A 12,242-nucleotide genomic window follows, 5' to 3' on the forward strand; every position below is an offset into this window, starting at 1 on the left:
TCCACCCGGGGCCCGGGAGGCTTCTCAGAGCTGGAGGCCCACGAGGGAGCCATGAGCGGCAGTAAGGAGAGGGTGGGAGGATGGGCTCAGGTGGGCGGGGCAGGACATACCTTGTGTGTGTGTGTACACGTACGTGCGTCCATGCAGTCACACTCTGGTAGAGTCTGTCAGGCTGCCCAGTCACCTGTGATGCATAGGTTCCTTGAGGCAAGAATGGAAGGAGCGGAACAAGGTATGCCAGCTTTTCATCCGAGCTGCTCCTGCTTCAGTATCCCCTCTTTCTGAGCCTGTACTTTCCTGGGAAAAGAGGGAGCAGTTCATAGACCTTCCCTCTCTTAGAGGAGGAGGGGCGGGAGAAACTCCTGTTGGCAACTGGGCTCAGAGCTCCCCCTGCCAGTCCTCCAGTGCCCCGAGGAGGGTTGTTTTGGTGGGGCCTTCTTCGAGGAGGCAGCAGAGCCGTGTTACTGCTCAGCTGTGGGGAGGGGCCTGGGTGGTGGAGGGAGGCTGTGCTTATCTTCTGTGGTCGGTCAGGAAGGCTGAATGTACTGTTGCGTTGGGGCAGCAGTGGTTTTAGCGGCTTGCTCTGGAGAGGGCTGTGAACAGGGCCAGGACACTGCATTCAGGATCTAGCAGCCGTGGATGATTGGCATGACCCGAGCCCTTTAGGACTCTTGGAAATTTTCCACTTACATTTCATATTCACGGGAGAATTTCCAGGCCAGACTTTTCCTGCTCTTGCTGAAGGCTGATCACAGATATGCAAAGCAGAGACCTCCCACCCCAGCAGTGCAGATAGGAGCCAGCTAGCTGCACTTACACTGACTCAGCTCAGCCTCTGGGCAGTTTGCAGCCCCTGGCCTGTGTACGTGGCCTGTGTGGCATCTTCAGGAGCAGCCATGGAGACTCCAGTGCCAGGATCAGGTCTGTGTCGTGGGTTCTGACAGTGGGAGGCTGGCAAGAGCAGGAAGCAGCTTCATTTATGAAAGGAGGGGATTTAAGTGGCACTATACTTCCTTTCTGGAGGGACTGTGCTGCCATAAGCATTACCGTTTGCTGAAATTGGCATTTTACAGCTTTCTAACTCAGGGGTGCTTCTGTGGGCTCCTGGCAGGGCGTTGTATGTAACGGTGAGCTGGGCTGCATCACCGGCTGATGCCGGTGAATTCACTGAAGCCTCCCACGCCTGCTGGCTGTAGCTGGCAGAAAGTTGAAAGCCAGGCTTGAACAAGCAGCTGGAGCTGGCGCTCTGCTTTGCATCTGCAGAGTGGACTTTCCTCAGCATGCGGCCGCGTCTGGGGCTGAGAAGAGGCGAGGATGGAGGGAGGAGTTGGCAGGTGGGAACTCTGCCCAGGATATCCAGAAGACAGCAGGAGTACAGGAGGCTCCTGAGGACCACTGACGCAGCCCAGCACCCTAGCTGGGTTCCTTGGTTTACAGTAAGGCATGTCATGAAGCCTTCACCAATTATTTAAGACATTGGTAGTAGTTCTGCAGGAGATTCATAGTGGTTCTGTAAAAAAAAAGGGGGGGGGTCAGAAGGAGGGGGAGCTGTGGGGAAATGCTACTCTGACCCTTGAGCCTTTGATGTGCCTTGTGAATCTGGGTTGAGGAGCTATGGAATGTAGCATTTCCCTCATATTTGTCTATAGGACCTATTTTACCAGCAATAGGTCAACGTATGGGCTCCAGTTTGAAAAAGGCTAATTTAAGCTATTTAAGCTAAAGAAAGAGGCAGATTTGTGTAGAGAGCTGCATCTTGAAAGGCATGTTTAGGTGACTTGAGCAAGCTACAAATGCTTCATGGAAGGACATGGCAGGGTCTCACATCAGAGCCCTCATACACGAAGGACCCCCAAATGCCCATTTCTGAGGGGTCTGGGGAGGTGTGGCAGGATTAGGCTTGTGTGTGTTTGTGGGAGTAAGGCATGGGGATAGGAAGGTGGTGGTGGGTAGCTTCTGTCCAGGGTAAGAGCTACTGCAGAGATGGGTCTCACCGGTAGAATTCCCTTCGGGCTGGTCTCTCTGGGGTGAGTTAGGTGGGGGAGGACTCTAACCCCAAAACCTGGGATGTTGAAGTTTGCTTTTCTATTTTTCTCTCTCTTTATTTTTTTATTTATAAATTCATCAATCCCTTTCTGTCTCCTTTGTGTTTGTTAAAATGACAGTATAACAGCACTAATGATCCAGATCACACATTGCCCCTCACACAGGCAATCCTGCCGTCTGGTCATTCGAATGTGTGTCTCTTACAGCCTTGTCCACAAGGCGATGTACGTTCCTACCATTGTAGTCAGAGCATGGGTATCGTTTTATGTATTCATCTTTTCACTTTCTGTTATTTTGTCAGATCTTTTGACGGGGTTGCACTGCTCTCTGAATGACAATTTTGGTTGCTGAACAGTTTTTTCAAGCGAGCCGGCTCTCATTTGGACATTTTAAAGCTATGCGCATAAACCTTGCTGTGCCTTTTTCTTCCTTCAGATTCTTAGGAGCAGTTTCTAGAGAATGTTAAATGGTATGGATGCTTCCTGGCATTTGCTGCTCCTTGCCTGGGCCTCTTGGATGTCTGCTTCTGAGATACAACGTGAGCTTTTGGAATGCTGCCCTTGACCTGTGGCATTAGACTGGGGATGTGAAGGTCCAGATTCGCTCTGACCTAACAGCTCCTCCTGGGGCTAGCTCTCTGTCTTTCTTTCCGTTTCTCTCCCCTGTCACCTTCTTCTCCCAGCCTCCGCTCTGATGGTTCCCAGCGTCCTCTTCTTTCTGCTATCAGGATGTGGCAATCTCCCGTCAGCTCTGTTCTTCCTCTTTGCAGCCAGGCCTTTGCTGTCGTCTTGGTCTCGGCCCCCATAGACTAGCACAGTGACAGGTGCATCTGTCCACTCAACCCCCTGAGGGTGAGCGAAGCCCAGGAAAGGGATCCTGCTGTGGAGGGAAGGAGGAAATTGGTTCAGCAGTTAAGGGACCACAGATGTTCTTTGACTGCCCGTTACCAGTCTGCTTTCCTCCTTCCTGTCTGTGTCTTGAATTAGACCCATGTGCTGCAGAGAAGACCCAAGCAGCAAGCCTCCTGGGCACTGGAAACCTCTTTGGTACCTAGAATTATGGCACTTAGGACTGAGAGGGCCTTGGGGACCACTTAGTCTGGTGTCTTTATCTCATAGCTGAGAAAATGGTGAGATGCAGGGAATGACTGTCCCAAGGTTGCTCAGCGAGTCCCTCCTCCCCTGTAATTGCTTCCTCTCCCTGCCAGACAGCAATTGGGCACTGTCTCACCTTCATCCTCAACTGTTGGGCTGACAAAGCCACTTCTCTCTTTAAACCTTCCCTAAAGAAACCATGGGTGGACAGGAAGCTCTGCTCCCAGAGCCGCTCCTGAGGAGGTTGAAAAGATGCAGTATTCACCAATTCCATAAGTGTGAGGCTGGGGACAGTGGGGGCACCTTCCCTGACACCCAGATGGACAGAGAGAAGCAGCACAGTGTAGGGGCTAAGTGTAAAAGTGGAACCAACTGCTGGGTTCAAATCCCTGAGCAGAGGCTCAGAGAGGAACGGGACAGGGGAGCCGAGGCTGAGAACTACGTAAGTCTCTGCTCACTTACTAAAAGTGTGACCCTGGCAAATGAGCTCTCTGTGCCTTCATTTCATCATCTGTGAAATGGCAACAACAGGATTAACTGAGTTAATAAGTATAAAGGCAGAATGCACATAACAAGTGCTATGTAAGTGTAAAAATGATAGACAGGCAGAAAAACAGAAAAGAAAGGAACCAGCCAGGTGATTTAGTAACCAGGATGCAGAGAGCTGGTTAAGGGCAAGCTTGTTTCAGGAAGTGACTTTGCAGCTGGGCTGTGAAAGGTAGTGTCCAAACCTGTACAGTAGTCCCCCCTTATCTGCAGTTTTACTTTCTGTGGTTTCAGTTACCCGTGGTTGCCTGCGGCATGGAGATATTAAATAGAAAGTTCCAGAAATAAACGATTTATACATTTAAAAAAATATGTTTATATTGGTTTTTAGAGAGAGAGGAAAGGAAACGGAGAGAGAGAGAAGCATTGATGAGAGAGAAATATCTGTTGGCTGCCTCCAGTATGCTCCCTACTGGGTGGGGATCGAGCCTGCAACCCCATGCATGTGCCCTGACCGGGAATTGAACTGGAGACCTCGTGGTGCGTGGGACGACGCTCAGCCAAACTGGCTGGGTCAATTCATATGTTTGAAATTGCATGCCACTCTGGGTAGGGTGGTGAAGTCTCGTGCTGGCCTGCTCCGTCCCACCTGGGACATGAATCATCCCTTTATCCAGTGTCCCCATGCCATAGACTCTTCCTGCCCACCAGTCACTTAGCCATCTCTGTCATCAGATCGACTGTCTTACGGTGCTTGTGTTCAAGGAACCCTTATTTTACTTAATGGTGGCCCCAAAGCCGTTCACATAATGTTTATTCACATCACTTTTATTACAGTATATTGTTACAATGTTATTGTTATTGTTAATCTCCCACTCTGCCTAATTTATAAATTAAACTTTATCATATATATAAAAATATCATGGTATATCTAGGGTTCAGTATTATCTGGGGTTTTAGGCATCCATTGGTCTTGCAACGTATTCCCCATGGATAAAGGGGGGACTACTATATTTTATTTGCTGTGTCTTATTAAAATTTCCAGAGGGCGCCCGGCCAGTGTGGCTCAGTGGTTGAGCGTCAACCCATGCACCAAGAGGTCGCCAGTTCGATTTCTAGTCAAAGCACACGTCCAGGTTGTGGGCCAAATCTCCAGTGGGGGGCATCCAGGAGGCGGCCAATCCATGTTCTCTCTCATCGATGTTTCCATCTCGCTCTCCCTCTCCCTTCCTCTCTCTCTAAAATCAATAAAGAAAAAAAGAAAAAGTTCCAGAGGTCTTGGAAGACTGTGGAACCATGATTGCAAATTCTTTCTTTTCAGCACAAGGCCTTGTTTTATGTGATGGAGATGCAGCCTGGGACTCCCCAGGGCTCTGCTGTCATCTCATAGGACCTTACGATCAAACCCTTTGGGCTTTGGCCTTCCCTCCTTGCAGTGGGAGTGAGGTTTGACCGCTGCTGCACATGGGATGGTCTCCTCAGAGTCTGCACGAGGAGGGCGCTGACCTCTCCTTTCCTCTCTCCATCACCAAACAAAGCTAAGAGGCGGGGCTGCTGGGGTGCTGCACCTTTCCCGAGCTCAGGCAAACGGAAGCTCATGAGTCAGTTCATTCTTTGACTTCTGATCACTTGCTTTCTCATGAAACGTAAGTGGCCCTACACTGTTCACATCCGGTTACTTGTTGAACTAGTTTTAAAAATTGACACGCTGGGTTTTTGTAGTGGAAAATCCTGAGGAGACAGCTGACCCAAGGACAGGGGCCCTGGCCCTTATTTCAGTACCTCGTCCTCCCCCACATGGTGACTCAGGCCATCGAGTCATTCACGAAGGTTAATGCTTGTTCTTTTTCCGCTAGCCGAGATGCCGCGCCAGTTCCCCAAGCTGAGCATCTCTGAGGTGGACGAGCAAGTCCGGCTCCTGGCCGAGAAGGTGTTTGCTAAAGTGCTCCGAGAAGAGGACAGCAAAGATGCCCTGTCCCTCTTCACCGTCCCCGAGGACTGCCCCATCGGCCAGAAGGAGGCCAAGGAGAGGGAGCTGCAGAAGGAGCTGGCGGAGCAGGAGTCCATGGAGACCGTGAAAAGGTTTGTCCCCACTACTCCTCTGTTGTGTGCACAGTTGTGGGCGTTCGTCCTGAGCTGAGGTGGCTCATGGGACCTGGCCTGTCCCTGGGAGCTGAGTTTATGTCTTTCCCAAACCACTCGACCACCACTTATTTCTTCAAGGACACTTCAGTGCCTCTGTTTGACTGAAAAGATTTAAAATACCCTCTCTCCTTGCTGTTGTTTTAATAAGGAGTCACGTACGTAAATATACACCATTTCCAAATGAAATTTCCATTTTCTTTTTGGAAATTTCGGGATCTCTTGGGAATATCAACTTCACTTTCTTTTCATCCCTTGCCAAGTAGTTTGAATTACTAATGAGCTCAGTTCACTATTTACCAGGCTCTGTGCTCGGCAATGGGATGTGATAATGAACAGGGCAGATGCCGGCCCTGCTCTACAGCGTTTACAGTCGGTCTAGACAATAATTAGGTAACTGGGCGAATTAATTAAAAAATGCTAAATTATGTGCTGTGTCAGCCAGGGTGTAATCAGAAAAACAGAAACCACTTGAGTATCAGAAATAGAATTTTAATGCAAGAAGTCAGTTACAGAGGTGGCAGAGAACCGAGAAGACACGCAGGGGAGAGAGGCAGCTCGGAGATCGGACACGCAGGAAGCAGCCACCACTGTAAGCTGCAGTGCGTGAAAAGAGGTGGCGATGCTGGAGCCCAGGTGGGGAAGCTGGAACTGCGGTGCCCTTTCAGATGAACACTGAACCAAGGAGGAAAAGAGATGCCTCCCAAGGCAGAGATAGACATAGGAGATAACTGGCTTTAATCCTCCTGGTACCTTCCGGTTTCCCCCAGTGGTTGCCATTGGCCAAACCTAGCCAGAAGCCAGCTGACGCATAGCTGGACACACAGGGGAGGGTGGGGAGTGGATCTGAGGACCAAGAAGCCCAGGCCCAGACCAGGTGCTCTGAAGGAGATGAATAGGAGTTGAGAGAGGGGGGGAAAGAAAAGGTGTGTGGGTGGGGTGCAGTGGGGAGAGAGAGTCCTTTTTCAGATGGGGTAGTTAGGGAAGGTTTCTTGGAGGAGGTGACATTATAGCTGATACTTAATGGGTGTGAAGGACTAGCTATGTGTGGAGCTGGGTGAGAGCCAGGACAAAGGCCCTCTATCTGTAAGGCCCATGACCGAAGCATTAGATCAGGCTGGTCTTGTGCTCCTTGATAAGAAGTTTAGTCCAAGTACAATGGGAAACCCTCACCCTTTCCGTTGATCTCACCTGGGAGGGCATAATTAAAGAGTAGGAAGCTCTGATGAAGTGCCCAGGCTCTAGCGGGGAGCCTGCCTGGCCAGCATACTGCAGGCTTTCGTAGCTAACATAGTGGAACTGGGCTCTTTCCTGCAACCTGGTCAGCAATCAGGTTCTTCCTAAGGCACCTCCTTATTTTTAAAGGCAAGTCCTTTCCTTTCTTGGTAGTATAGAAGTTCAGTCTTTCCTTAACTTTTTTTGGAGGGAAGTAACATGTCGAGTATTGGTATGAAGGCAAGAACAGAGCTTCACCATCCAGACAATAACTGCTTTCCCTCCTCAGAGGTTATGCAGTGAAGGGGCTGTTGGTGCCACCGGCCAGTTCTGAGTGCCAGCCTTGTATTGGGAGAGGTGGGGTGGCCCGAGGCTCAGCGGCATGGTCACCCCTGCTGGGTGAAGAAGAGCATGACTGTAGAGACCCTCGTCCCCCCTGAACTGGCTTAACAGAGGGCAACTTTATGGACTGACTGGTCTGTAGGACCTTCTGTGTTGTATGAATGGAGCATTTTAGACCTGTAGTAATAAGGAGTCCTGGCATTTTTTATTACCAGGAATAAGAGGCTTCTGACTCCAGTTTTCATTACAGAGCGACACAGGGCCTGGCGTCTGTAAAGAAGAGTATTCTCTTCTTATTAATGCCCAGGCTAATGACAGAATGGAGGTCTTCTTCCTCCAGGTCTGAGTGGTGCTCCGTGGTTTCAGAAATTCCTCTGCACACTCCTCCCCAGAAATGTTGTCCTGTCCCTGCTTATTTGGTTGTGGTGGTCTTGGTTTGCAACTGTCTGCCCTTTTGACTGGAAACTCCTTGAGGAGTGTATCTGGCCCCCACACACCCCCAGGACCAGCCCAGGACTCAGCCCGTGTTGCTGAGCCGTGGCTGTGTAGCGGAGGAAAGACGTCCTGTTCCCCTCTGCCACCAGAGACTACGGCAGGGCAACCACAGCTCCCTGGACCGTTGTGTTCTGCCACTCACTAGTATGCTCTGTGATCTTGGGCAAATTAGGAAACCTCTCTGTGCCCTGATTTCTTCCTCACGTATAAAATGAGGATACTGCCCAGCCAGTGTGGCTCAGTGGATTGAGTGTTGTCCCGTGGACTGAGAGGTCCCAGTTAGATTACCGTTTGGGGCACATGCCTGGGTTGCAGACTTGACCCCCAGTAGAGGGCGTGCAGGAGGCAGCCAATTGATGTGTCTCTCTCACATCAATGTTTCTATCTCTCTCTCTCCCTTCCTCTCTCTCTAAAAAACCCAATAAAAACATATTTTAAAATGAGGATGGTAATAGTAGTTGTTGCTTTCATTAGGTGTCATGAGGAATGAGGGAATTAACATCTGTAAAAGGCTCAGGACAGTGCCCGGATCACAGTGAGCCCCATGTATATGTTCAGCATCCAACTTCCTGCTGCCAGGGTGGAGCTGGGCAGCAACAGCAGCCACTTCTTACTGTGGGCTACGCGTTTACTTTTGTCCTGTAATCCCCGCATCTTATTAAGTGGATCTTATGACCTCGATTTTGCAGATTAGAAAACTAAGGCTCAGAGAAATTAGATTAATTTGCACAAGGACACACAGCGAGTAAGTGACAGAGCAGGGACTAAAGCTCGTGTCTTTTGCTGTGGAAACAAAGAAAAAGATTTGGAATATGTACATACATATATTATAATGCAATGTGTAAAAAGATTGTCAAAAATACACCCTTTATTTTAGTGTTGGCAATATAAGTGAATTTTAAAACATTAACAAATTTAGCGTTAAATGAAAGACATTTTAAAAGGAGTGTTAAAATAAAATAGAACTCGTGTCTTTTGAGTGCTGGACCCCCCACTTTGCCCACGAGGCTCTCCCACCGTTGGTCAGGGGTGGGGTTCCATATGTAGGCTCTGGAATGACTCTGGGTGCGGCTCCCCAGGGTGTGATTACCAGCTTCTGAATGAAATGGAGGGAAGCCAGGCCAAAGCTCCACCCTACCCACTGGCTTATTTTCTGCCAAAGACATCCTGATCTGGGACTACCTGACCAATGTCTCAGTGCCCTCTGGGGCCGTGCACCCCCAATTTTGTCTTTCTGTTTCACTGCTCAGGGGAGGTTCCGTTATGCAAATACTCAGGTGTGGCCAGTTTTGTGGAGGAACCCTCTCCTCAGCTTCCTCTTCCTCTCTAGCTCCTCCCTGACACTTGAATGTGAATGGTGATATGGAGCCTTCCTGCAAGGAGCCCAGAGGCCGGCAGCCGCAGCAGGTCCGCAGAGAGGCGCAGTTTGTGAATTGTGCTCCAGGTTATGACATGAGAGGGGCTTCCGGTTTGGGGAAAGCCCTCCCTCACCCTGGCTCCTTTAATAAGCCTGAGCATTCCTGCTGCCTGGAGAAGGCTTTTCACATTCTTTATCTTTACAATGATTTTCTTTTTCTCACTTATTTAAAAAAAAAAAAAAAAGACTCGTCTAAGTCTATTGTGAAAGCACAAGCTAGAACCAGGAAGTAGAACAGTTTCTTACAAAAAAAGAAGAAAAACATGGTCTGTGCATAAGAGAGACGAACACTTGACATGTGGCAGCTCGCTGTGTAGGGTTCCGGGAGCTGTAAGAACTGAGCTGGGCTCAGACATCACCCTTCCAGAACTGGGGACCGCGTCCAGAAACCAGAGAAGCAGTGGTTACACGCTGGGTCCCAGCCTGGAGGCCAGCAGGGACGGGTGCTGCAGGGTCTCCTCGTCCAGGTCTCCACTGGGCTGTGGGCATGGCACGAGGGGAGCGGGAGGGTGTACTTCCTGTGGGATCCAAGTCAGAAAGACAGGAAACAGGAAAAGCCTGGTCGTGCCTAAAAGCTATCTTTTGTTCACTTTGAATCTCATCCTGTTACCTAGCCAGAGTTCACCTTCCCCACAAAAGGACGTAGTTGGAACTTAGCCAACACTGACAACATGAAAATTATCTGAGTAGCCAAAATGCACATTAGTGCTGTCCTGCCTCTCCTCTTTCTTCTTCTTTTAAAACAGCTTTATTGAGACAGAACTCACACGACTGCCTAGTCACCCATGTAAAATGTACAAGTCAACATTGTTACTGCATCTGCACAGTTGTGCCACCGTAGCTCCGATCCTTTTTAGAACGTTTGATCATCCCCGAAAGAAACCCGTACCTCTTAGCTGTCATCCCCCCAGTCCTCCTATCCCATCTCCTATTTATTATTCTTTTGCACAGATTCTAATAAGCTTGGTTGTTTCTTATCCTGTGACAAATTTTAGGAAGCAAATTAGAAGTGAGAGAAGGACTTTTAGAAATAGGGTCTTAGAAGTGATGCACGGGATTAGGAGCCCAGGCTTCGGGGCCAGTGCACTGGTTCCGAGGGCAGCGCCGTGGTTTACCGTGCTCGGCCCTGGGCAAGGCGCCTGACCCAGGAGCCGGCTCTCCGAGCTGCGCATTGAGGGTAATTAGAGGATCTGTCTTTGAGAATGAAATGAGCTAAAACACAAGACTGCGTGGCACAGTGCTGGAGCGTCATTCGTGTTCCTGTTTCTGTGATTGCTGTTGTTTGACAGTAGCAGCGAGGGAGGACACGGGACTGTGAGGAGCAGGGGAAGAATCTGCAGCACAGCATCTCAGAGGGAAACGTCGCGGAGTTGGTGACAGGGTCGTACAGGGGTGACCCTGAGTCACCGAGGGCACTTTAGATTATGTTCAGCATGCTCCGACTAACATACAGGAATTTTCATTTTACAAAGCCACACCAAAGTTGGTATTTTACAAAATTAGGGAATAAAGGGGACGGGCTTTACCTGAAAAATTTAGCTGTTCAAAACAGCCACTCACTCGAGAACGTGTTGAGTAGACATACAGACCTGTGCTATGAAGTAAGTGTAGCCCAGCTGAAGTTTCACACCATTTTATTTCGTGAAACTTCTCAGTCAGGGGTAGGTACCTTGTCTATTCGGGGTCATTGACAGAAGAGCTTCATTTGAACCAGTCAGTTCATCTGCTTCTCAAGTTGAGAATGGAGCATTTAAGAAGACTTAATTTAAACAGTAGTAAAGATTGTACCTCAATTTGACTTCTGGGATCTCGAGGGAGGAAGGGCAGCTGGGAGGACTGGGGAAGGGAGACAGGAGGAGGCGGGTGAATGGAGAGGGGCCCTTGGTCAGGAGGGAGGGGGGGACAGCCATAGGAAGGGGCTGATTATCTATCAGAGGGAATGAAGGCCTTGAGGTTGTGAGTCTGCACACCCAGTGGGCTTCAGTTTTGCAGATCAGAGCTACACCCACCTGGTCCGGCTGCAGGCCACTTGGTGGCAGGTCACTTGGGGCAGAGTAGTAAGGGCTGGCGGTGGGCGCCAGCACCCTCCTGTGGTCCATCTTGCAGCAGCATCGTGGCTGGCTGCTGCCGCCTTCTCCTCTGGTCTCAGTCACAGAGTAGGTGTCAGCTCTTCAGCCTTTCCCTCCTCAGCCCTGGGGTCCTCACTTCCACGCGAGTCAGTGCAGTGACAGAGGAGGCAGGAGGCGCACAGCAGCCTGTGGACGTGGGGGTTGCCTGTCCCACCTAATGGCATTCAGATTCCATTTGTTAATAAAATCCATGCTGCTGTGTGACCCCTGCCTTTGGTTCTCAACCTGTGGGCTGCAACCCCTTTAGGGGTCGAACGACCCTTTCACAGGGGTCGCCTAAGACCATTGGAAAACACGTATTTCCGATGGTGTTAGGAACCGAGACACCGCTGCTCTACGGTCTCCAGGCGGGTCGCCCACACGCAGACACGCCCACAGACAACATGAGGAGCTGTGTTAAAGGGTCGCGGCATTAGGCAGGGTGAGAACCACCGCTTTAGTGTATCTCATCTGGAGGGGTACAGGTTGCCAGAAAGATCTCTGTGTGGGGAAGCAGTTCAAACAAGCCTCCCGATTCTGGAATGTTCCTCTCTCCCTCTGGGAATGATGCCGGGAGCCTTCTCTGACTCCACTGTGCCCACCCCCAGTCTGGATTGGGTGTCTCCTCTGGGATCCCCAAATATCCAGGGTTTCTCACCACACCAACCACATTGTGTGATAACAATGATGACAGTCTGTTGAACTATCTAAGCGTCAACGCCATCACCAATCCGCCCCTGGAGTCAGGGCTTATATTTGATCAATCCGTCTACCCCCAGGGCGTGGCCCACGTGGTTTATTGATGGGGGTGGGGTCCACATGCGACCCCCTGACTCACTGTGCCTGGTTGAGAGCCTCCAGGGAAGGCTTGCTGCGCACCGCTCCCTGCTAGGGAGC

General features: G+C 50.2%; 1 protein-coding gene across 1 annotated transcript in view; it reads left to right on the forward strand.

Annotated features, from left to right (window-relative positions):
• Window positions 1-568: 568 nt before the first annotated feature.
• The window catches only part of AMPD3 (adenosine monophosphate deaminase 3), a 40,905-nt gene continuing 29,231 nt past the window's right edge, over window positions 569-12,242 (forward strand). Inside the window, exons 1-2 of the mRNA XM_036257761.1 lie at window positions 569-921; window positions 5,483-5,708. Of these exons, the coding sequence (XP_036113654.1) occupies window positions 897-921; window positions 5,483-5,708 (251 nt within the window). The 5' untranslated portion in view covers window positions 569-896. The remainder of the gene's footprint in view (window positions 922-5,482; window positions 5,709-12,242) is intronic.

The sequence above is a fragment of the Molossus molossus genome, unplaced genomic scaffold (genome assembly GCF_014108415.1).
Source record: "Molossus molossus isolate mMolMol1 unplaced genomic scaffold, mMolMol1.p scaffold_m16_p_13, whole genome shotgun sequence".
In the NCBI taxonomy this organism is placed as follows: Eukaryota; Metazoa; Chordata; class Mammalia; order Chiroptera; family Molossidae; genus Molossus; species Molossus molossus.